The sequence below is a fragment of the Lethenteron reissneri genome, chromosome 33 (assembly GCF_015708825.2).
Source record: "Lethenteron reissneri isolate LAM-NWPU_2019-01 chromosome 33, ASM1570882v1, whole genome shotgun sequence".
NCBI lineage: Eukaryota > Metazoa > Chordata > Hyperoartia > Petromyzontiformes > Petromyzontidae > Lethenteron > Lethenteron reissneri.
The window spans coordinates 1,091,642-1,118,242 of NC_083811.1; the positions used below are offsets into that span (position 1 = coordinate 1,091,642).

The 26,601-nt window shown below is 54.9% G+C and overlaps 1 protein-coding gene across 10 annotated transcripts in view; it reads right to left on the reverse strand.

The window, feature by feature from the left end:
- Positions 1 to 651: 651 nt before the first annotated feature.
- Positions 652 to 26,601, reverse strand: part of LOC133350165 (putative uncharacterized protein DDB_G0271606) — a 28,858-nt gene continuing 2,908 nt past the window's right edge. For 3 of the 10 annotated variants that reach the window (XM_061564216.1, XM_061564215.1, XM_061564214.1), the window contains 6 exons: positions 22,112 to 23,707; positions 14,762 to 14,896; positions 13,776 to 13,995; positions 13,177 to 13,298; positions 7,016 to 7,536; positions 652 to 3,100 (listed from right to left, as the gene is read on the reverse strand). In XM_061564216.1, the coding sequence (XP_061420200.1) occupies positions 3,031 to 3,100; positions 7,016 to 7,536; positions 13,177 to 13,298; positions 13,776 to 13,995; positions 14,762 to 14,896; positions 22,112 to 22,387 (1,344 nt within the window). In that variant the 5' untranslated portion in view covers positions 22,388 to 23,707 and the 3' untranslated portion in view covers positions 652 to 3,030. The remainder of the gene's footprint in view (positions 3,101 to 7,015; positions 7,537 to 13,176; positions 13,299 to 13,775; positions 13,996 to 14,761; positions 14,897 to 22,111; positions 23,708 to 26,601) is intronic. The other 7 variants (XM_061564220.1, XM_061564218.1, XM_061564219.1 and 4 more) reach the window with 6 other exon arrangements.

Genomic DNA, 26,601 nt, shown 5'->3' on the forward strand with positions numbered 1-26,601 from the left:
GGCGGCGGTGCAGGTGTCACAAGGGGTCGTGACCTGGCGTTGTCTTTTAAAGGTCCTCAGTGGCGTGGTCTTGCGGCTATCGGTCGGTGTGAGCCTCCAAGTGGGAGCGTGGCTCGAGGCTGCACCGAGGGCTTAATTTCACCCGGGTCTGTCCGGCTCAGCGACCCCCTAAAATATTTCCACACACGGCACACCGCATCCATCATGCCTCTCTCACCAGGGCTGTGGCTACTAAAGTCGTGTGCCGCCTATTCCAGTCGAACATCAACCTGGCAAACACCCAGTGATGAATTAGGCCCTCTGTGTGTGTGTGTGTACCCCAACACTGCCGCTGCGATGGTGATGGGATGATGGAGGGGACACGTCGCATCGCGAGTCCCGTCTGTGTTCTGTCGAGGCTGGTGGCCATCGTCCCTCATTTGTCTCGCCCCCCCCCCCCCCTTCTCGCTCCCCGCCCTCGGCCGCCACCCCCGTTGTGCGGTCTCCACAGTCGCCCGAGCCGTACGTACACGTGTGATGTACGCATCCTGCTGTATTTTGATATCTCTGTACAATGTATGTGGCCCCCAACAACAAACCGTGGACAAATAAATTTTAAAAGCCATTTGTGATAATAAAAAGACACATTTATTTATAATGGTAACTAATAATGTTGTTTGTTGATCCAGGAGAGGCTCGCGGAGTCTCTGGACTCCGTCTCACGTGGGTGTTTGGCCAACGCCGCGGTTCTGGGCGTGTTGCTGCGTCCGGGAGAAACCCCACGGGGATCTGACGCCGATAAACACTCAACAATCGTCACAGCTGAGTTCACGAACCTGTTTGCTGTGCTGCCACATCACGGCCGCCATGCAGCAGGGCGAGATTGGAGTCTCAAGCTGACAGTCTGCGTGCGGCGCACGCGAGCCCAGACCCTCAGTCTCAACTTCTGGGGGCAGGACGCAAGGTGGAGTGGAGGCGCAATGGTTCGTACGTTGCACTATGAGCCCGGCCACCTGAGTCGGATTCCCGGCGGCGGCTAACTTCATTGGCGAGTGATTTATGAATCAATCCTGAGCCCATACTTCTTCACTGACAGCGCCCTGAACAGTAGGTCAAACAACCCTCACGGCATTGGGAGGCCTTCATCCAACAGTAGTCTGATCATCGATGATGATGATGATAATGCCGAGGCATTGAACATCAATGCCAGCTCAGCGATCATTCTAACTGCCCAACATACTGCTTGTTGGACTTTGTTCAACACGCGAACCCATCCGCACGGGCACGGTGGCCGCGAATGTAAAGACGTCGGTGGGAGATGGAGGGCGTCACCAGCGTGGCGTTGAGGATGAGGCCGCTGGACTCAGCTGCGCTGGATGGGAATGGATGGGACGGAGCCGCAGGGCTCCAGATTAGGGCCCTGGCAAGAAACAGAACTCCCCCCCCCCTCCTGCCTCCCGCCAGGAGCGCGGAAGGTCCAGAGCGAGAGAAATCGAGCGGCGGTAATGAGGTACAGGTGTGCGTGTAAAAGATGAGATGCGGTCGTATGGCGCCCACACTGAGGAAGTTGAGTAGGGGGCAGCGGGGGGGGGGCATTTGGAGTGCGGGGAGTCGGCGGTGTGGAGGCAATGGCTTTTGGCCTCAATCCAATCCCATCTCGCACCACGACACCATCACGGCGTGGTGGGGGGGGGGGGGTTTCTTGTGCCATCACGAAGGTAACGCGCACCTTGATTTCTCGCGTCACCCCCCCCCCCCACCGCCGCGTGACAACGCAGCGCGAGGTGCGGGCCCACGCCGCGTGACGGCACCGGAGAGCGGACAGAGACGTGGAGCGGCGGTCCCTCGCTCGTTTGGCACGAAGTTTTGCTTCAGGCGTGGCGACCGTGAATTCCACCACTGGCGCGGGGTTGTTTTCGTGGTGGCGGAGTTAACGCCGCGGGGTTGTTTTTGTTGTGGCTGTTCTCGCGACAAACGGGGGCGGTTGTTCGGGAAGGGCGCGCGCGCACTACGAAGCGAATCTCAACGGCGACTCCTCGTGCGCGGAAATCAAGTGACATTAAAATAAAAAAAACAAATCAATCATTCTTGTTGAACACAACACAATACCGCACCGCACTCTACTACAGCAAATTCCCTGCAGAGAGCGTAGGCCCAGTCGATCGGGTTTGACACAACCGTGCCCATGGCATTCGCAGTAAGCACCCGAGGAATTTTTTTCTTTCAGACTGACAAAGACAAACACCCCCATTAACCACGACACCGCCGCTCCCAGGTGGTGGTGGGGGAGCGGTGGTGCAGTGGTTAGCGCACTGCGCTATTAACTCGGTAATTCGAGTTTCGATTCCCGCTCACGGCCACCAACACCGGTGACGATTATCTGCACCGGTCCTGGGCCTCCCCTAGGTAGACTCGACCTCAAATTAGTGTCTCGTGGGGTGTGTAAACATCGCCACTCGGAAGACAAAGGCGGCCGGGCATGATACTTGCCACCCATTTTTTGCGTGTTTTTCCGGCCTCATTGGTGTTACTCGCTAACAGCACTTGCCCCACACAGTCTATTGCGGCTATAATGGGGATCTTTGTCTATTTAGACTGAACACACACAAACACGTGTGCGTACACACGCGCACACACGCGTGCGTACACACACACACGTGCGTATGCGTACACACGCACGTGTGCGTACACAAGCGCGTTCACCAACAGGTGCTCGCCCTCAGCGGCATCACGAGCTGTGGGCTACTACTCCCCTCCTCGTCCCCTCTTCTGGCCGCCGCTGGTTCCCGCGCCGCCTCACGCCCCCGCCGCGGATGAGCGCCAATTGAGGCGGCTCCTCCGCACCGCTGCCCTGCATTTGAATTTCCTTGGTGGTCGAGAGGTGGTAGGAGGAGGTGGGAGGAGGTGGTAGGAGGTGGAGGTGGGAAGAGGTGGGAGGTGGTGGGAGGTTGAGGTGGGAGAATATGGGAGGATGAGGTGGGAGGAGGAGGAGGTGGGAGGAGGAGGAGGTGGGAGGAGGGGGTGGGAGGAGGAGGTGGGAGGAGGAGGTGGTCACAGCGGGCAGGTTGCAGCTCCCATGCCAGTCGCCCCCCACCGCGCCCTGCGTGACGCCTCCACCATCCTAAGGGGGGGAGGGGGGGGGGGGTCGCACATCAGCGGGACGCTCAGCTTCCTTGCCACCGCCGCACGCCAATCCCTTTGTGTTTTATTGCCACTTCTCTTCCACTAACCGCGCTGTCGGGAGAAGACGAATCTATACGCAACTGTCGCAGAGTGCTATCGACGTGCGGGTCTGAACGACGGACTCTTAAATCCCACGGAGGAGCGGAGGTTGTGCACCGTGGAAAATGAAAATGAAGATGATGATGATGATCAAACGGATCTCAGGGATGCGCAACACTGCATCGGATGAGAAATGAAGAGACGAGGAAGACGGTGGGAGCGCTGGTGCCCATCTCAGGCGAACTGAATGAAAGTCGACTCAGGTGGCAAGCGTGATGCGTCACATGGAGAAGAGAGGAAATCCGCACGAAGATAAAGAAGGGGGTGAACGTGGGAGCGCCAGAGGCAGGGCTAAGCAGAGGGGATGTGAAGAGGTGAACCGGTGTGTGAAGGATCGTGGAGTGGATGTGGGATGGTGGCTGAGGACAGGACTGGGGATAATGCCAAGAAGCAGAAGCACAGCAGTCGTCAGGAACGGACTGTGGCGTAGGGTTGCAATTGAACTCAGTCCACTGTTCGTGCTATGAATGAGGGTCATTGTCCGAAACGTCGTCGATATTTCCATTAAAGGCCACAGCGTTATGGACGAACGTGTTGATTGCACTTCACATTCACACGCACCCTGCCGTTCATTGCGTTACAGCCAAACCGAATGCATTCGCTCTCGGGAGCTGACATTTTTCCAATTAAATTCGGAAACCAAATTGAATGCGATGGTGTTAATGGTGACCAGCCTGAGACCGTCACCTCCCTACGGTTAGCTTATCCGGGAGCGCCTCACTGCGTCTCAATTCTCTGATTCGGGAAGACTCCGCTACATGAGTATGTTTGGCAATTTTGTATGTATGTTGAACTTATTTCGCACCGTACGTAGCCAAACGTGTTATTTGTAAGTGCTGGGGAAGGACAACAACTTCTGATTGAAGGTGCACCCCTGTGTACGAGAGGACACTGGAGTGCCGTGGGGACCCCCCCCCCACCCCCCACCCCCCCCCCCCCCCACGTTAGCGAGCGGAAGACTCTCGAAGATCTGCACCGACCGGCTCACGAACCCATTCAATCGCAGGCCAGTTGAAGTTCGGATTCGAACCCAGGTTTTCGGTTCGTGGCGGCTTGGTGCTCGATCTCCGGAGCCCCCCAGCTCCTGTTTTGTAGAAATATTACCACGAGCTGTGGGTGAACAGGTGGCGGGGAGGTCTGCAGGTGGGATCTGCTCGCCAAGAGAGCTCGGCATTGCAGACAATTGATGGTTTGATTGTGGGAGCCACCTAATTACTGCAGGAAATGAACAAAGTGCAACCATCTGTTGCAATGAGGGTATGAATGATATAAATAAATAATGATGTAAACATCACGATTTGCAACTGACACAGAGAGTTTCGCCCGCATGAACGGACGACGTCTGTGCGCGGCTCGGGCGTGCAGGCAGCCTCACGGCCGCCCGCACCGCTCGTCGGCACAGCTCTCGCCTGCAGACACTCCTCGAGAAACATGCAAGACGCTCCGGCGAGGCGAGAGAGCGTTGTGTGATGGCAGTCGCAATCAAAATCCCCAAAATTGCTCAGAAAAGAGCCAAACGACTCTTTGCTCTGACGAACACTGAGCAGTTCCCATCTCAATCGGTGGCTCTGAGGCGGTGGTGGAAATTCCACATTTTTATGGCGGCGAGTTCATGGGACAACCGTTGACGACTTCCCAGAAAGTGGAACTTATTTTTCCAACCATAGAAGATGTACATTGCGCAGTGAAACTGTCCGTTTCTAACTGCCATGAGCCGGCAGTCAGCTGAGTTTTGTTTTTGTCAATCACTTGGCCACCTGCTTAAAGCAAACCAGGGTCGCCATCTGCATTACGCGGTGCTGAAACACTTGGACAGCTCCGCCTAGGCTCAGTGCGCCCCGTGCCACACCCCCCACTCCCCCCCCCCACCACCACCAGTGCGCACCGTGCCACACCCCCCACTCCCCCCACCACCACCACCACCAGTGTGCACCGTGCCACCCCCCCCACTCCCCCCACCACCACCAGTGTGCACCGTGCCACACCCCCCACTCCCCCCACCACCACCAGTGTGCACCGTGCCACACCCCCCACTCCCCCCACCACCACCAGTGTGCACCGTGCCACACCCCCCACTCCCCCCCCCACCACAACCAGTGTGCACCGTGCCACACCCCCCACTCCCCCCCCCCACCACCAGTGTGCACCGTGCCACACCCCCCACTCCCCCCACCACCACCACCAGTGCGCACCGTGCCACACCCCCCACTCCCCCCCCCCACCACCAGTGTGCACCGTGCCACACCCCACACTCCCCCCCCCCCACCACCAGTGTGCACCGTGCCACACCCCCCACTCCCCCCACCACCACCAGTGCGCACCGTGCCACACCCCCCACTCCCCCCCCCACCACCAGTGTGCACCGTGCCACACCCCCCACTCCCCCCACCACCACCAGTGCGCACCGTGCCACACCCCACACTCCCCCCCCCATCACCAGTGTGCACCGTGCCACACCCCCCACTCCCCCCACCACCACCAGTGCGCACCGTGCCACACCCCCCACTCCCCCCCCCACACCACCACCAGTGTGCACCGTGCCACACCCCCCACTCCCCCCCCCACCACCAGTGTGCACCGTGCCACACCCCCCACTCCCCCCACCACCACCAGTGTGCACCGTGCCACACCCCCCACTCCCCCCCCCCCCCACACCACCACCAGTGTGCACCGTGCCACACCCCCCACTCCCCCCCCACCACCAGTGTGCACCGTGCCACACCCCCCACTCCCCCCCCACCACCAGTGTGCACCGTGCCACACCCCCCACTCCCCCCACCACCACCACCAGTGTGCGTGCACTGCGCTTATGGGGTGCAGTAGTGTCGCGGTTAGCGCGCTGCGCTACGAAGCTGGCGACACGAGTTCGATTTCCGCTCACGGCCAACATCAGTGACGATTATCTGAACCGGTCCTGGGCCTCCCCTAGGTCGACTCAGCCTCAAATGAGTACCTGGGGCGGTGTGTAAACATCGCCACTGGGGAGACAAAGGCGGCCGGGCGTGGTCCTGGCCACCCACCCCCTCGTGTGCCGTACCGGCCTTCATAGGTACTCGCTAACAGCACTTGCTCCAACAGTCTGTTAAGGCTACACGGGGGGTCTTTGTGTTAGGGGGAGGGGAGGTATGTGTGCATGTATGAGAGACGGAGAGAGTGAGGGAGGGCGAGACGGCTGCATGATTGAGTGGAGTGTGTAATCAGATCATCACTCGGAAGGCAAATGCAGCTGGGCATGATGTTGGCTATGCCACCCCTTCGTGCGCCGTGCCGGCCTTCACAGGTGCTGCTCGCTAACAGCACTGGTGCCAATGGTTCGTTCAGGCTGTCCCCTGGTCTAACATCGTGTTGAGACTAGGCTCCAAAGAAAGCTGTCTCTGGTGTGTCTCTGGTGGGACCAACCAGTGTCAAAGCCAATGCATATATTATCAGAGTGCGTTTTTTTTTGTTTGCATTCTGACCACAAGTATTGTGGTTAATGCAGACATGATTCCTTGTAAAATGTTTCATTTTGGTGTTTTAACATCTTAACACCTGTTTTGTTGCCAGATCATAGGGGAAAACCTATTCTCATGTACGGGGGATCTTTGTCTCTGCTTGCACGTGCGTGTGTGCGTGTGTGTGTGTGTGCATGTGTGCGTGTGTGTGTGCGTGTGTGCGTGCGTGTGTGCGTGCGTGTGACGGGCCGTGTGCCTCCACCGCGAGACGCGTTCCTATTGGACGGCGGAGAGCGATTGCGCCAGACGAAGCGAGTCACCTGTAGCCAGCGCTTGGCTCCGGAGGGCGGTTGCCACGGTCCTGCTTCTGCAGCTGCTCACTCTTCTGCTGCTGCTCATGCTCCAGCTGCTGCTGCTTCTGCTTTAGTTGCTGCTGCTCATCCTTCTGCTGCTGCTGCTCACTCTTCTGCTGCTGCTCATGCTCCAGCTGCTGCTGCTTCTGCTTTAGCTGCTGCTCATCCTTCTGCTGCTGCTGCTCACTCTTCTGCTGCTGCTCATCCTTCTGCTGCTGCTGCTCATGCTCCAGCCGCTGCTGCTCAAGCTGCTGCTGTTCATGCTTATGCAATTCAGGACTGTGCAGATGCTCATGCTTCTGTTTCTGCTGCTTCTCCTGTAGCTGTTGCTTCTTCTTCTGCTGCTCCTGCTGCTTCTGTTTCTCCAGCTTCTGCTGCTGCTGCTCGTGCAGACGCCCATGCTTCTGGTGGTGCTTCTCTTGCTGTTTCTGTTGCTGCTTCCCCTGCTTGTGGTGCCGCTGCTGTTGTGGTTGCTGCTGCTGCTGCATCTTCACCGCCACCCGGATGCACGGTGCCGCCCCATGAGAGGTCATGGAATGAAAACACAAACATTGGCATCGTGAAGTCAAAGAAACAAATTGAAGATGTCACGCGTTGAGGACACTGCACGTTTAGCGCGTCTTAAACATCCGATCCAGCCGTGAACAAAGGACGGCACCGCTTCATTGTCACGCACGCGTACTCATCCTACAGGCGACGGGGGGCTTGGGGTCCTTGTCGGCACCACTGCACTACGAACTAAAGAACCCCGAGTTTGAATCCCAGTCACGGCCAATATTCTTGTCGAGTGATGTCTGGACTGGGGCTGGGCGCCTCTGCCCGACCCCGTTACCCCCCCCCCCCCGCCCCCCACCCTCCTCCCCAGCCCCTAACACCTCCACCCACCCGCACTGACCATTACGGTGAAGTATGGTCAAACACACCCCCAAGACCGACAATGCATATGGGGCTGCCTTCATCCGCCAGTGGATGAACAAAAAGGCTAAAAATATGATCGATTTGATTATGATATATCATCATCAGCGATCAATAATTAAACTGCCAGGACACAAATCGAAATGACAGCGTCGATATGATAATTCATATGCAGGCTGTTTTTTTATAACGGGATCTTCATTAGCGTTTGACGATGCAAATCACTTCGGTTGAATTCACTTGTGAACGCATCAACACCACCACCACCACGACCACCACGCAGCCAAACCTTCTCATCCAATGGCGTGAGCGGCAGGTGCAACGATGGTGCAAGTTCATTACCACCTCCCACCAGCCTCGTTCACGAGTAACCGACAACCACTCTGAGTCGATCGGCAGATCACGTGCGGTGGGGTCAAGTGTGGGCACTCACACGTGTTGCAAGACGTCTGGTCAGCGAGCAAGACGAGTCCAATTAACCTGAAATACGCCCGAGAGGAGAGGCGCTCGAGAGCTGCCTCGAGTGGAGGCACTTCTGCCATCAGTGGCGTGAGCAGGCACTTTCGGGGCTGCGCCCGTACCTTACGATTATTACAGCCGTCACAGCAGGCTACAGCAATTCCAACACGATCACTACAGCCCGCACACTCATCAGTTTGTCGTCCTTGTCCCGCCCCTCTGATTGGAGTGGTTGGCTACGTACGGCGCTAAAGAAGTTCAACATACATACACCACTGCAGACTACAGTAAATGTATGTAGTCCATCAAGGTCCTTAAGATGGTCTGATCTCCAACTGCTCAGCACTCCCAGGTCTGGGTTGCGCTCTTTTGGTGATGCGGGCATGGTACCCAGGCTATGGAACGCCTTGCTACTTGAAATCAGGCAAATCGGAGTTGGTAGTATTATTATTAAAGTCTGCTATGAAACCCCATCTCTTTAAAGTGGCCTTCCCTCTTTAGTTTGGTCGGTTGCCCCCTGGTTCTGTTTATGTTGTTTGCTTTTCATGCGTTGCGCATTGGGATCCTCGGATGGAATGCGCATTATACATTTGAATTATTGTTATTATTACAGATATCTTGATGCAGTCTACACATGTGACGTTATGAAAGGATCGGCGTGAATCCCACGCGTTCCGCTTTGCGAAAGGAGAAAAAATGAAAAAATTACGACGACGATACGCGGGAAATACGGGTCTCCTCGTCGCTGATTAAAACGTCAGGCAGGGGCATGCGGCTGTGAACGCGCATTCATTCACAGCGGTGTCAGCGTGAAGAGACACCCTCAATCACCGCGGTGTTTGATCGCCCACGCGTTAATCACCTTCACGCGGCTCTCATTTGCGGACTTTCTCTCTCTCTCACTGCAGATCGCGGATTCATCTCGCATCCATCTCGAATCCATCTCGAATCCATCTCCAATCCATCTCTCCGAGGTTGTGGCACCTGGGCCGCTATCGCACCTGTCCCTCCCCCCACCCACCGCGACTCCATCACTCCCCCTGGGCCCCCGTGAGTAACGTGGCCTCGGGGACCCTCGTGGCTGACGTCCCTGAGATATGAACGTCCCGCCGGAGGCACTCGCCGTGAATCATCTCTCCACCCCCCTCCTTCCTCCCCTGTGGCGTGCGCTCTCATCCACTGCGTGGGTCCCTGTGGCTCTCTCTTCGTGACCCGGTCATTTCGACAAGAATCCCTGGACGATGGTACTCGAGAGAGAGGGAGAGCCCTCGAAAGACATTCCGTGTCCACCACCCATTATTTATTTACGGCCAGGACTCTGCTCAATATGAACAAATCAATGACCGGCGAACGACAAACAACACCAATTTGGAAAGTGCCTAAATGTAACGGTAATTCCAGAAGCGTTACGGTAAATAAAACCGACATTACAGGGTATAACGGGGGCCAGGGGCAAGAGAAACATGCCATAGTTGTTTGTTGTTGTTGTTGTTGCTGCTGCCAGTAACTTCCCACTGCTGGAGAAAGGCTTCGGACACGTCGCCATGTTCTCCCACCCCTCGCCTTGCTGAGTCGCTCCTGTCCAGCAGCGGACCCCAAACGCAACCGGGGCCCAGCACCAACAACAAGCACGACAACAACAACAACAACAACAATAATAACCACCACAACAACAACAACGACAACAACGAAAAGACAAATAATAACAACGACGAGCTCCTCTGACATCCGGGGCATCGTCAACGAGTCTCAGGGCCTCCTCCTCGTCACCCTCATTTGTTTCCTACATTCGCTCAAACCGATGCTGCCGCGTGACACTTCCAGCTCTCGAGTGAATCCCGCGACCAGCCCATCGCGCGAGTCTCCTCTCTCTTGCTGCCCCCCTCCCCCACTCACCCCCCTCCCCCACTCACCCCCCTCCCCCACTCACCCCCCTCCCCCACTCACCCCCCTCCCCCACTCACCCCCCTCCCAGACCGCGTCGTTCACGATGGAACTGCGTCGCCTCCCATCGCCCCCACAATCGTGATTTTTGTCCCCGCGACAAATTGCGGCCACCCTGTGCAGGCGGGAACAGTACGGATAATAATAATACGACTAACAATACACTCAGGAGTGGTTTATACAGCAGACTGTGTGCTACGGTAAAGCCCCAGCCTACTTACAATGTCAACTTCACACCGCAATGTACTTTCGTATTTTCTGCACACGGTCCCCGACAATAGCTTTGTGCACATATAGCAGCATTTGGAAATTAGACATGCTGATGGGTTCTAATGCGGATGATGAAACCGTTATGCAATTGGCTTACTGTGTTAGTGTTGCTGCTGCTGCATTGAATGAAGAGGCTGCACTGTTAGCTAAGAGGGGCCAATGGCTGTCGTCTTTACATCAAACGCAGGTTGGGACTGTCTCTTGCGCCTTTTCTGCAGTCCCTAACGCCTCGCCGCGTGTGTTTATCGCGCAGTCTATTCAGCACCACGGACAGAGCCTTTGAAATGGCTTCGTCTAAATTACTTCTCGTAGGTTTGGATTAAATGTTCATCTACTAAATCCAATTTAAATATTTGGCTTCGAATCTGAAGTGCTCCAGGAAGCCATAATAGGCCTCGCTTCTCTGAGAGCTAAACTCTTGTATTTTACCAGGTAAAGCTCACTAAGCTATGAGCTCTTTTTCCGAGGCGACCTGGCCCCGTACGAAAGCTGATATCATCACGCTTGGGAATTTATATAAGCAACCAATAATTATCTAAACGCGTGTTGTTTCTAAACGTGGAAGGCAAAATCGGAGGACATGGAGAAAAACAATCCACGCGACCACCACGGGGAGAGAGAGAACACGCGGACGCTAAATACACAACAGGCATCTTCAGGGTCAGTTATCGAACCCACAACCTCTGCGTCACAGGAGATGACATCTCCTCGCCATGACATCTGCTGCCGGTATCGTTTGTGCCGCCAGCCCCGTGCGTCTCTGCGTTTCACGGCACACGACGCGTACTCTCGTACGGCGGTTTCATTCCAGCCTGGTCTGTCTACGCCAGCGAGTATCCCCACACCCCGTCACACGGCATCCTGGACGACTCCACTCTCGCTACGACTGTGGCTCTTACTTGTCGGATATCACGTGCTCCAGTCTAGCGCCTACTCCAGACTCGGAACATCTTCTGTACATAAATTAAACCCAGTGCGGCACCATCGCTGCACCGTGGAGAAGAGAGAAACAAACACTTCGCACGCACGCACGCACACAACTGCGCACGCACACAACTGCGCACGCACACAACTGCGCACACATGCTCGCTCGCACTCACACCCCAGAGATGACAGCAATTTCTCATCCCCCCCGCCTCCCCGAGAGCCTCGTGACGGGAGAGAGAACTGAAACAAACAACAAGAAATTGACATGGGCACTTTTCTAGCTCGCTCGCTCGCGCTCTGCCTCTCTCGCAAGAAGATTGCGGCGTTTTGAGGCAGCTGTTTTGGCGGCGGTGGCCGAGGCCCCGACGATTATGGAGCCGCCCTCTCAACGCCCGCCCGCCCGCCCGCTCCGTCGAGATCAATGTCGTCGCCAGCACGCGGCGCGGCGGCGCGTTAGCGCTCATCAGCAAAGCCCTCCCCACTCCACCCCCCCGCTCCTCCAGCCTCCCTCGCCTCCTCCCCCCCCCCGCCCCTTCCAAGTGACAGCGCTCGTTACCGAACCGGGGCGGCGATGCGCCGTGCCACAGGTTGGCCCCATCTCAACCTTTACAGCATCACCGCGTTTGTTGGCTGGCGACTCGGATTTGACACAGACACAGCCCCCCCCCTCCCAGCCGCCGCCACTCTCGTTAACCGTGTCCGGAATAATGAGTGGCGCCTCCAATTCGTCACGGCCCCGTCTCCTGCCTCCACGTGAGAGCGACTTCACGTTATAATCACATTCATTAAACGTAACGGAGTGGTATTTTTTTTTGTTCGGTCAATTTCTGAAGTAATCGCAGGGGCAATACCACGGTAGGCTTTTCGCTTTTTGAAATCAAAGCGCCGATTTAAATCAGAGACGTAACATTATGGTAATGATTTTCGCACAAAGGGAGAAAAGGGCAATTTATGGATCCTGAACGGAAGGCTATTACCTTTCTTATATTCACGTAATTTACGCTGCATAGGATTTGTGTAAGATCACAATGTTTTCATAGAACTGCCATTGCCGTCTTGCATCGCATTTTCGGAAATGTCGCGCACGCACCAACGCGTTCCAAATCTGCGTTCAAATGTAGCGAGCGGCGCCGCGTGGAGAAAGGATGGCCACGGCAGAGACGCAGCAATGCAATCAGATCCTGTGCATGATGGATGGATGTTTAGTAGCAGCACTGGACCGTGAGGAGTGGCAACAACATGGGGGGGGGGGGTCTTCATCCAGCAGTGGATAAAGAGTGGCTGCTGATGACGATGGCGAGGGAGAGATGGTGAGGTAGTGGTGGCTCAATCGTGGGTACATTGCATTACAAACTCAGTGACCCCATTTTCGATTGCCGGTCGTGAATAGCCATCCGCTCCTCGTCCGACTCAGCCATAGATCAATACCCGGTGCGGTGCGAAAGCATCATCAGCACTGGAAAGACAAAGACGGCCTTGTGTGATGCCTCGCCTCTCCACCCCATCGTGTGCTGTGCCGGCCTTACTCGGCGCTCACAAGCAGCGCTTAACACCACGACGGTCTAAACGGCTACATGGGGGGGGGGGGGGGCAGAGTGGTAGTAGGTGGTCACCTTGTGGGCTTCAGGGGGGGCTGAATGGAGAGACCCCCTCAGAATCTCCGGGCTATGCTCCAGTCCGGGGCACGTGGTGTCAGCGGCGGGCCCGTCCCCTCCTGCATAGACCGCCACCTCACCTGGCATCCCAGCACATCACGTGACCCGGTACATCACCCAGCGGCACCCCACCCACACACGTCGCGTCGTCCATCAACACAGCAGGGGCGATGCTATTGGGAGGTTTACACACTGCACCACGTACTCATTCAACTTGGGGAAGGCGCAGGACCGGCTCATACATCACTCGCCACTGATGCTAGTTACTGCACCACCGCAGCCAATCCACGTGTACAACGACAAATATCCTCCTGATGATCATAGCAACTCGTTGGTTAAGTGCTGTGAGCCAGAACCTATTGTCAGTCGCGAAAGCCGCAGTTTACCAACAAGTGGCAGTGACGTCACCCACCAGCGTTCAGGCTCTCAGGTGACGTCTCGCGGCCCGGGGGTCACGGGACAGACCCAGGTGCTGCGGGTCAGCCGGCTGAGATGATTGGCAGGTGCAGCACCCGTTGATCAACACACGTGCACGCGCGCGCGGCGGCGCCACTCACTGTGCCGCTGCGGTCGCGTGCGCTCGGCGTCTTCCCGGCTGGGCCCCCGCTCGCGCTGGCCGGGGGGCGGCTGCGTTCGTCTCCGCGGCTGTGGCGGGGGCGACGCGGGGAAGACGTTCCTCCACACGCGGGGCGCGATGTCCCTGGCCGGCGACGGCTCCTCCAGGCCGCTGACGCACGCCATGAACTCAAAGAGAGGGTCCGAGGTCTGCACGACACCCTGACCCCAACACACGCACACACACACGTGCGCGACTTCGCATATTCAGCTGTTGATTAATTGAGCCAGAGTCTAAGTCCGGGAGATGAGAGCCGTGGCCGAGTGTCACTCCGTCTATGGGCTCCATGGAGTCATTCCCAGCTTAGTGTTGGACGACTAAAGCAGTCACGACGTCAGTCAGATGTCAGTTAGACGTCAGTCAGACGTCAGTCAGGCGTCAGCCAAACGCTCCGAGTCATTCAGTGTGGGTGTGCGGGGTGTGCGGGGTGTGCGGGGTGTGCACTTGCCCCCTCTCCCCCAACTCAATGTCACTCGACCTCTCTGGCCACTCTCTGTGCTCTGAAGAAGGGAGATTGCTCAAAACGTGGTTGACAAGATACTTTTTTGTATTTTAAGGCCACGGTGTTATTGATAAAAGTGTTGACTTTCAAATATCATACAAGACCGGCGGATCAGAAGGCCTCAGTAAATCTCTAAATAAATAAATAAATGTCTTCCTCAGTGCGCTGCAGACGTCGCGGTGACGCTAGGCAACGGTGGTGGTGCCGTACCCTGCCGGGGGACCGCTCGGTCCGGCCCGTCACGGGCGGCCGCGCGTCGTCATCGCCCACGGTCTCGGGGTGACGTCATCGTCGCGCTCCGCGATCTCCAGGCCACCCTCGACCGCCGTCGGTCATCGGTGGCCGAAATCGAATCGAACAACTTTTGTCGACGAATACTGTCGACGTGAACCCCCACGAAACAAAGTCAACACCGCACCACGCACCTGGCCGCCCTGGTCCTCCGCAATCTTCTCCTCCCCTTCCTCCTTCTCCTCAACCTCCTGCTTCTCCTCCTGCTTCTCCTCCTGCTTCACCTCCTGCTTCTCCTTCTGCATCTCCTTCTGCTCTGGCGTTCGTCCCTGGTGGCACAACACATTCCGTGAAGGCGGGCGGTGGTGGTGGCTATGCCGCACGAGGCTGCCTGTGGTCCAGCACTGTGGACGCGGCGGTTGTTGGATCACCGCAAAGATGTTTTGTTTGTGAAACTCCTTCACAGTGGGCGTCGAGGAGGTGCCGTTCCCAGGAGAAGGCGATACAGAAAGTGGACTAGTCGCCATCCGCTTCCATCTGTGCGGGGATAGAGCATTGCCCCCTCGCACAACGCGTGACTTTTCTCCGGTTTCTTCCCACGTGTACGATACAAATAAACTCATCGTTAGTTGGCTGAAAACCTCTTATAAATCAAAACGCAACGCAGGAGCCTCCTGAAAAAGAGTCCTGCTATTCAGCGCGGCCTTCCTGGACAAGTGAGAGAACGCGAGTAATCGTGTGGCTAGGCCGCCAGCCCCACGTGTTCAGTGAAACCGGCGTCGCCTCGTCGCTTTGTCGCCCGCTCGCCGGAGTCTCCACGACGGAGAGGTGTCTCCCGACCCAGTGGCATCAGAAGTTGTTCGTCGGTGTCAAAGAACTCGAAGCATCTCAAGACGCCGTGCGGGACAAGCATATTGAACATGACGGGGGCACGATCAGACAAAATAAGCAATGCATCTATCGTGAACGCACACACCGAGCTACAGGCTATGCACATGCCGTATTAACAACAACGAAGGCGACAATATAAATTTATATGGCGTGTAAACATAATTGCATCTCGCAACGCTTTCTAAAATGAATTACAAAAAAACACTCAATTCGCATAGCAGGAGGATGATGGTGGGGGGGGGGGGGGGTCATGGCAGGCAAACAGAGGAGAGAGCGAGAAGCAATAAACGCACCACAGCCTGGGACCGAGCAACCGGGGCCCAGCATCAACAACAACAACATTAAGAACATCACAACAACATCAGCAACAACATCAACAACAACATCAACAACAACATCAGTAACAACATCAGCAACAACATAAACAACATCAACAAAATCAGCAACAACATCAACAACGACATCAAAAACATCAACAATAACCACCACGACGAGCCGTGGTGGTCTCAGCCACTGAACGAAGACAGCGACGTCTGCTCCCTGCCTCTCCGTTCCTCTCCGTCTCTCTCCCTCTCTATCTCTCCCTCTCTCTCCCTCTCTATCTCCCTCTCTATATCTCCCTCTCTCTCTCCCTCTCTCTATCTCACTTTCTCTCTCTCACTCGAGAGAGAGAGAGAAAGCGAAGTGGCATGTCCCACTAAACGCTCTTATTTCGCAGATCAAACGCAACGCGGCCTTTCTGTTTATTGTTGCGCGAGGGATGGAACATTGCGGCATTTGCTTATCCTCAACGAGTAAGCGCACGCGTCGGAAAGACAACGCCCGGCTCGTGCCACTCTCATCACGATACAAAGTGCTCCGGCGTGGTGGGGGCTCGGGCAGACATTGAGAGACACTGAGAGACACTGAGAGACACTGAGAGACACCGAGAGACACTGAGAGACACTGAGAGACACTGAAAGACGTTGGAGACACTGAGAGACACTGAGAGACACTGAGAGACACTGAGAGACACTGAGAGACACTGAGAGACGTTGGGGAGACACTGAGAGACACTGAGACGTTGGAGACACTGAGAGACGTTGGAGACACTGAGAGACACTGAGAGACACTAAGAGACACTGAGAGGCACTGAGAAACGTTGAGAGACGTTGGGGAGACACTGAGAGACACTGAAAGACACTGAGTGCCCCCTCCCCCCCACACCGTGCGCGGCGCTCGCCCAAACGCTCTGCTCGATCAATCAATCACCACCACGGCGGAAATATTTCGCGGGGAGATATTGTTCGCCCAGGGATAGTTTTACCGCAGCCCTCATCGGATCACAATCGCCTCTCTCTCCCGCCCCCGCGTTGTAAACGAAACCATTTATCATTTTCACTCTTTTCCCACTAAAAACTGGGGGCAGGGGGGGGAATTGTCATTTTTGTGCAGTTGCAGTACTGCGTTAGGTCGGCGATGGAGAAACGTTCCAGGCACTTGGAGTTTCGTTTCAGCGAACAAATTGTGGGGCTATTTTTCGTAAACTAATCACGAGTGTAAGATGTCTTTAATAATTCGCACTGTTACATCGGGGTTGTTTTCCCATTTCAGTTCAGAAATCAAGGATGTTAGCTATAGCCATGGCCGAGAACCTATCACGGGTGGTGAGGCACAGCGACGCAACCCACGTGCTCCCACACCACCTTCACGGACCAGCACTGACCAGCGTGGTGAAGTATGGTCAAACAATTATCCCCGTGACCTGTACGGCGTGGGGAGGCCCCCATCCAGCAGTGGAATCCATTGCTGGAATGGTTAACGACTGAATTTTGACGAGTCGCGTTTCGAAAGCGTTCGCCGCAACGACGCATTTATTTGATCCCGAGTCTTTCCTGCATTTGAATTACATCGAACAAAAAATATAAAATTACTCTCACTAATTAAGGCACGCAACAACAAGAACAACCCCCCAACGCAACTTCGCCGTCGAGGCAGAGAGGATCCGTCGAGCACAGCTGCACTGAAGGGACAGAATGTACGCCGTCGTTGAGGATAATTTATAAAACCCCAAATTATCATCCTCGTAATTATCATCGCCAATTACGGCATTCAAACGCCGTGGAGTCGCGGGGAGGGAGGTGCGGGGGGGGGATGTTTGCTGGGGAAAGGCATTACGAGGAGAGTTGGCTAGATTAGGGGGTCCGCACACCCCCACTACATGTCTATATGTAGCTAAGAGACACCACTACATGTCTAAATGTAGCTAAGAGACACCACTACATGTCTAGATGTGGCTAAGATATCCCCACATCTTGTCTAGATGTGGCTGAGAGTCACCTAGGGATGCTGCCGCAGTGGCGTCATGGCATTACACCACTGGCCGATGGTTCCATCTCCCGGCGCGGCAGTTGCGAACCCATGAGAACGCCTCTCGAACCCCCCAGCCTGTGCTTATAGTTAGTTGATCGACAGGCCGCGTGTGATGGGGGTAGTGTGTCGGTACCCCCGCCTTTTCCGAGACGTCAGGCCAGTGTGGAAGAGGAGGCCATGTACCTCTAGAGGACTCCCTCAAGTGGAGGAGATTCTGCTAGCAGTGGCTGCTAGCAGTGGCTGCTAGCCACGACGTTTGAGACAAATTTCCTGGTTCATATTCTTGGTTCTTTCGGTAAAGTCACGTAGAAGGGAAATAATAAAATAATAATAATAAAACAATACAATTCTCACGACATTTCGATTGCAAAACAAGCAATCATCATCAGGTGTGAAAACCACAGCAAGAAAATTCCTGTAGTTTTCAGATCTGATGATGATTGCTTCATGACTTTACCGAAAGAACCAAGAATATGAATCCCTGCAGTCACGAACGCTTTAAATCAAATTTAAATCGAAAAATTTCTGGCTCATGTTGAGTCCGCGCTGTTCCCCCATCAGCGTTTCCGCCGATTGCGTTGACAACGGAGCCCTTGAATACACGAAGGCGCACGAGCAGTCGGACAAGTACGGGAGTCAGTATCCAGGAGTTGCATTGAACACGATATAATTACAGTGCCATCGGGTCGGATGAGTAAAACACAACGTTTAATCGGGGTTCGTCGCGACTACATCGAGCGTGGCCACAGTCCTGAAGCCAACAACCACCCCCAGCTGCCAAAGGGTGGCTTTCAAGGGGGTTGCCACCCGTCCTGGTTTTGCCAGGATCGTCCTCGTATTGAGCAGGCGCCAACTGTCCTGGGAAATCTGTCATTCATCCTTGGCAAATTGAAAGTGCCGGATTATTTCAGTTGCATAATCGTCGTTTCCAGGTCCTTTGACATTTTAAATCTGTCCCTTGACTGCTTCGTCGCCAGCCGTGCCAGATGCAAAACTCCCCACTGCCGTTTCACCTCCATTATTTTCAGTTCAGGTGATTAATCGTGATGTACGAATAATACCGGGGCTTAATCAGAGTTACGTTTTATTTTGGCACACGACCGGCAATACAACTCATAACGCAGCGATGGCTTCAATTAGCGGACCGCACGCGGCACGATGATTGGCAACAGCGCCCACGGTGTTGCATCTCAGCTGCTCGCTATTAGTCGCTGTCTTTTTACATTTTGGAGGGCCCTTGAAATCCGAAGCCCTGGGATGCAGCCCCTAAAGCCACTGCACTAACCCGGCCCTGCTCAAGGCAACGCGTGCGTACACTGGTAGTTCTCCCCTCTTTCACTGTTGCACAAATCGTCTTTCATCTTGTACGTATATGTGTACGTAGCCAATCGCGCTAATTGGAGGCGCGGGGGATGGATAACAAACTAAACGCAAAGAGCATTTGTCGAAAGAAATGAGTTTGCAATCTAGATGATTGAAAAGCGCATAGCTCCAGCCGCTTCCTAATATCGGAAGGAAGAGCGTTCCAGACGGTCGCAGAGGCGCGTCCGAAAGCGCGCGATGATGCGGTGACCGCCGCCTTTGTCCGATGGCCAGCAGCCAAAAGCCGCTGCGAGGATGTCCCAGTTTTTGGACTCCAGAAGTGGCAACCCGCCTGCGTTGCGTGTTTGCTCTGGTTGGCAAGTGCGCTTCGTGTTTGGTATTCGGGTCTGGTTGGCTGCTGCGTCTGGGGGAAGGGTTGGGCGGATGGTTGTTGCGACACATTCGTGTTGTGCCCGTGTGTGTGTCCCGGCGCTGTGTTCGCGTAGCCAAGAGGGGTGGCAACCCTCGCCGCTGCGCGCCTCGCCCGGGTCGCTCCCACGCGGGCGGCATCGGCCATGGGGAGGGAGGCGAAGGCGACGCAAACCCCACGGGGCACCCCGACGCGGAAAGCGCGAGCGAGCGCACGCGCGGTGACATTCACGTGCACATGTAAGTATGTTGAACTTCTTTCACACCGTACGGGAGGCGGGGCCGCGGGGGGGGGGGGGGGGCGGGGGAGGGTGTGCTCGTGTCTGGCTGCCGTCACAGCCCCCGCTCTCTCAGGACGAGGATGTTGCATGAGACGCAGATGCCCAGAGACCCAGTTGGACTCCCTGCCACGGCTATCGTCAGCGGGAAGAAAGACTGCGCACGAGACCGCGCGGCTCTCCGCCGTGCTTTCGGGTCGTGCCGCGCGTTGTTCGGAACGATGTCCGACGTTTCGCTCCGCACGCCGGAAGCCGAATTCAGTCCCTGCAGGAGCTCCCGGCACACGTCGGAACTGTCACCAGGGAGCGACATTTGAACGAGTCCGGGGCTCCCGATCTACCCCTGCAATGACCAGTGTGGTGAAGTATGGTCAAACAACCCCCATAGCTGACACAGTAGTAGGAGACCTTCATCCAGTGGTGTATTCATACATATTATTTGCGATGCAACGTAACAATCGATATGAATTAACAAATCGATGTTTGGCCACATACTTGGTCTACAGGTCTCACTATGGAGCTATAGTAAAAATGTATTCTTGTTTTTAGTTTCTCTCATGCAGCCCAGCAGTGGAATGACAAATCGTTGTGAATTGTAATTTATTTATTTCGTACGATCATCGGCCAGAAGGGCGGGCGCCTCGGCGCGGGCAGCGCGCCCGGCCCGGCAGACGCCGAACCCGGGCATGTGAACACAAATTGCGCAAATTACTGCCGACAAGATAATGGAAGTTTCCGTACGAGGGAGACATTCACTGGAGGGGGTCCCTCCCCTCCACCCCCGTGGAATAAGCGGCACGCAGCGATGCCTCAATTCATCAAATCGATTCCCACGCTCCTGACGCGCGAGCCGAGAGAGACGCATTCGATGTCGCGACGCCCAATTAGGCCGCAGCACATCGGCAGGTCGCGTGTGATGGGGGTATCGTTTGGGTACTCCCACATGGATGTACGTACATATGTTGAACCTCTCTCGCACCGCACGGAGCCAACCGTGCTAATCGGAGCTGCGGGAAAGACGTCTGGCCGGCGTGGAAGAGTAGGCCAAAAGCTCTCCCTACAGGGACCTCCTAAATTAGAGCTCCGTGTCTAGGGGAGACCCTTCTGCTAGGCGTGGTGTGAGCGAGCCGTTGTTGGGCTGCGCCTTTATCTAAACCTGCATGACGAGTAGCTGCTGTTGCCAACTCTGCGATTTTGTCGCTGGATCTGGCGGCTTTTTGGGTTTCTCTAAGCGACGAAATTCATTGTCAAAGCGACGAGTGACAGATCTCGCGACTCTCAGTGCAGGCAACATCCTGCAGAGTCGAGAGTGGTTTCCACGTGTCGATTGAGGACCCTGTGTCAGTTCACTTTGCCCATTAATTGGTTGTCTCGTGACATTGGCACAACCTTAGAAGCCGATCTCGAGACTTTTCGGGGATCGTTTGGCAACTTTCCGCTTCATGGAGCTGGCAACGCTGCCCAGCGCGCGTCTGTCTGGTCCTTAGTAGGCATCGAGTGATTCGTTCACCCTCCAGGCTTCCACGAATTGATACAATAATCAAAGGTCGCACATTTGATTGCAGAATGCAACCCGCTACATATATGTATTCTATTGGTGGTGGATGTGGTGCCTCTCATGGCCGTAGGGCGCTCCGTGAACGAATTACGCAGAATGGACGGGAATAATAGAATAACGTATGCTTTACACGCGCTAAGTGTCACGTGCATTCGTGAGTGTAACAGTCAACGTGGTGGATTGATGCATCGTCACATGCTTATTATTCAGGAGAAACCTCCGCGATTCTCCGATGGAGATTTCAATTACCTTGTCGGCTGCGATAACAATTACGTTGTCTGCACTGACGTGATTCGTGATTTTGTGAGATCTTCACTTTGGCTCTTTGATCCGTAGGCACTTACCATAAATCCTGACAATTTATATAATGCCATTTTATTCGTTTTCATTTTTTTTACCTAGGAAAGCCCCACTGAGTCTCAAGACTCTTTTTTTCAGGAGGGTCCTGCCCTGTGCAATCCCCGTTCTATAATTTTTGTTGCCATTTTCTATTTGTTCACATTGTGATGTTTGGTCAATAGCAGTTACATTTTAGTTTTACTATGGGAGGAAACTGGAGAACCCAGAGTAAGCCCATGCACAGCAGGTGGAGAGAACACAAAACCGTGCACGGAGAGACGCCTGAGTGCTACCACACTGAGTGACCCTGCCGCCCAAATATCACCAGGAGGTGTGGTATACATTCTAAAATCATGGTGGTGATGATGACAGACTGGAGGCTTGCTGACACTCACCTGGTAAGGAGGAGGAGGAGGAGGAGGGTCCATGGGCAAAAGCTGCTCCAGGACCAGAGTCCCGACCAGGGTCGCTTCGCTCTCCTCGTACGCGCATCCGGGGCCTTCTCCGGGGTCGGCTGGAACTCGCCGTGACCCTTCACCCGCGTCGCGGCGCGAGGGGCCGCCTGCACGAGGGGGCGCGTTCATCCTGCTTCGGCGCAGCGGCACGGTCAGCGTGACGTCAGGCGGCGTCGACCCTACCATTGTGACGTCAGCCGGCGTCGACCCTACCATTGTTGTTGTCGTTAGTATGATGATGCTCGTTCACTCAGGAAAGCCTCGCTGAGTCTTAAGATTATTTTTCAGGAGGGTGCGTCCACGCTATTATTTGTTTTGAGGAGGAGGGGATGTTGCTCTTAGTAAGGCCTATTTCACCTGGATGAGCTACGTCAAGCGTTTCACAGTGTTGACATTATATCTTAGCGTGGCAGGGTAGCAGAGGAGTGGCATTTATACTTGATTCCTGACTCGGGCACCTTTCTGAGTGGAACATGTATATTCTCAAGCTGATATCCTGCTTTGGCTGAAAACACAGCAATGTAATTGGCGTTGGCCAGAAAATCCCAATAAAAATAGAATGAGTCTTGGGACTCAGTGTGGCGTTCCTGAGTACACAAGTGCAGTACAATGTTTTCAGACTTTCTAAGCAGACACAATTCAATGCGGGAATCATCTCAGAAAGATGCCTGCCGGCAGACCTGAGCCAAATATATCCAACATTCAAATGACAAATCACCAGAGGAAATGTAATTAGATATAAATGACCAATTAATCACGTCTCGTGTAGTTTAAGATTTCAATTACATGTTACAAATGTACTGGTATTACACATTTAAATTAAGTGCAATTTAGATACTCACCAGCTATGCAATCATACATTTCAAAGCAGACAGGTAATATAATGCTACTGTTTAGTGGCATACACAGCAGCGTCGTCATCACTCAAGCAAATTGCATCTCTCCCAGACGAGCGGCAAGATAGCAGCCAGGCAGCGAGCTGGCGCGACCAACAATTGCCCAAGTTCTATGCTCCTCTGTATATTAAAATGCTTTCAGCCAATCAATGAACGCTCATACACACGCGAGGAAACCGGTTGCACGTGGAAACCCCAGGCGTGCAAGGGGGCAACACTCTATCCCGTACAGAGGGGGACAGATGACATTCGTCTCCGCACGTTGCTGTGTACGTCGATCTCCTAGCGAACCGAAGTTCGACTCCTCCTTGACGACCCACTGGCAGCGAGTATCGCAACAGCGCTGGATTTGAGGAAGCCACGCGCAGAGCCACCACCGTCCGGCTAGGGTTGCCAAAATACAAAAAACTGGAACACATCATGGGAAGATCATCTCACAATTCAAGAAGATCTACACGTAAATGCATCGTCTTGAGCGGTACATCTTCATTATTGTTATGATCACGACTGCACAACTGACAAACACCGTGGATTTCAATCCTCAGAACATCAGCTACCTCGATACGGCCTGTCCTGTCCTGCCCGCTGCAGCGCTTCCAGCCACGGCGAGTCACCGACACTCACAGCCCGGGCATGGCTTCTGCAGGCCCAGCACAAACACAAAATCGATGGCGTAATTATATTTCAGCAAAGATTCAATTCCCAAAATAACGCGTGGGGAGAGAGGGTGGGGGGGGCCACTCCCCACCGCCGCTGGGCCCTGCTGGACTCACGAACACGCGGAGGGGAGCGGTTGTGAGTTGGCGCTACCGTGACCTCGGGCACTCCACCAACACCACGACACGAGCCAGAACCGCGAAGAAATAAATATTTGATTAAGCAATTATTCTCTAATGGAAATGTGTTTTGCCGTTTTTTTTGTTTAAATTTCTCGGTCTCCTAACTGCAGCGGCAACCTCTCTCTCTCCGGATCAATATCATTTATTAAATACATACCCATATTCCCATCACCATTAATCATTCTAAACAGTCCGTGCGTGCGTGTGTGTGTTTCCTCCTGTATCTGTGCACGAGCAGCCAGGCGGTCGCCCGGGTTAATGACGGCGCTGCCCGGGAATTGGGAAATAAGGTGGGGGGAGGGGGGCGCGTGGGCGAGTGGGGGGGGGCGGGGGGGGGTGGGGCGCGGGGCGGGGGGGCTCCCATTAAACGCGGCCAAATTAATCAGCAGTGACCAGGTGCTGCCACCGATAACAAGTATCCGTATTCGCGCACGCGCGCGCGCCTTATCGCCGCCGCACTCCCTTTATGAGCCATTACGGGGTTCTAAAAGTGTGAATTAATGGCTTCTCCCGCTCTCACCCTGCACAATGTTGGTCCGTGACTACGGTCAAGCGCGCAAATATCTCCGTTTGCAGCGGTCGACTCTGCGTGGCTCGATGCAGAGGAGGATGAGCAAGAGGCTACGAAAGTCCACCTCTGGTTTTCCGGTCTCGGGTGACGACGCGCGCAGGTGGGGACGAATTTGTTAATTGGACCGTAATGGTGCCGATGCCGTGCGGTGGGGGTGGTGGTGGTGCGGATTAGGGAGCGGTGTGTCTTTTATGTTAACGACAATCGCCAGGAATTTTCAGAATTGCCCCGGTGAGGTTGTTAATCACACATACGCACAGATGCCTTGGGGGGTTTTTTCCCCTCCACAGCGAGGTCGAATGACTCGACGAGAGACCAAACTGCGCCTGTACTTGTTAAATTCCAACCTATGGCAGGAGCGTGGTTGGAGTGGGGGGACTTCCCCTTTCTAATGCCAGACCCCCTCTTCAGCGCCCATGAGATCGGTGCAATAGCACCGCTTACACTCGCTATGTTAATGTATGGTCGTCAGTGGGTCTTAATGTAAGTATACGGCTCTCTATATGAGTAATTGGCTCTCAATGGAAATCTATGGGCCTCTATTTCAGTCGACGAGTCTCTATGCAAGTGTACGAGTTTCTGTGTAAATCAGTGGGCTGACGTGGGCCTGCCCTAATATATCTCCCACCTCGGCAGCCCCGCTCCCGCACGTAGGCCCGCGGCGCAGTCGCACCGCCTGCGCACTCAATAACGTCCACAACCTCCCCCCAACACCAGAGATTAGCGCGGGCCATTGTGGGACGCGTGGGATGTCACCGTGAGATGTCACCGTGAGATGTCACCGTGAGATGTCACCGGCAGATTCAACATCTCACGGTGGCCCCCACTGAGCGACGAGTTTTTTTTGCCGGTTGCCAGCACTGTTCATGAACACACACACACAAGTTCAACATAAACACAAAGACAAAGATCCCCCGTATAGCCTTAGCAGACTGATGGTGCAAGTTTTGTTAACGCAAGAGGGGGTGCGAGGCCAGCAACACACCCGGCCGTCTTTGTCTCCCCAGCGGCGATGTTTACACACCGCCGCACCGGCTACTCATCTGATGCTGAGTCGACACACACACACAGACACACGACTCCACAACCAATGGTGCCGCGCTTCCTGCAACATGAAGGCAGGAAGCACCGAACCCACTCCCTACCAAGGACAGGGCCGGCGGCTTCACACGGCCAGGTGAGTGGGGGGGGGGCCTTTAGGGGCTGCAGCCGGGGGGCCTCGAGTGTTGAGGGTTGAATCGTAAATCGTGACACTGAAGCGCAATGGTAAATACTCCCGTGTCATTTCGCAAAGCCGTGGCGTCGTTATGTCTATCACTGCCGGTTAACGTGTTAGAATTATAATTGGTGTGTTCCCCTTTGAGGTCCGATTGAGCTTTAAAAATGGTACTGCATATCACATTTAAACAAAAAGCTGAAAGTCAGTAACCAAAGTAGAAAAACCCAATGCAGTGGTGTTTAACATCGGGCATGGGTGGCGATATACCTCGCCAGTGTCAATCACCACACGCCTGGCACCGCACGCGGCCCATCCTCACTGCCACGGACTCACCACTCAATCTCACTGCCACGGACTCACCACCCATTCTCACTGCCACCGACTCACCACTCAATCTCACTGCCACGGACTCACCACCCATCCTCACTGCCACGGACTCACCACTCATTCTCACTGCCACGGACTCACCACCCATCCTCACTGCCACGGACTCACCACCCATCCTCACTGCCACGGACTCACCACCCATTCTCACTGCCACCGACTCACCACTCAATCTCACTGCCACGGACTCACCACTCATTCTCACTGCCACGGACTCACCACCCATCCTCACTGCCACGGACTCACCACCCATCCTCACTGCCACGGACTCACCACTCATTCTCACTGCCACGGACTCACCACCCATTCTCACTGCCACGGACTCACCACTCATTCTCACTGCCACGGACTCACCACCCATCCTCACTGCCACGGACTCACCACCCATCCTCACTGCCACGGACTCACCACCCATCCTCACTGCCACGGACTCACCACTCAATCTCACTGCCACGGACTCACCACCCATTCTCACTGCCACGGACTCACCACTCAATCTCACTGCCACGGACTCACCACCA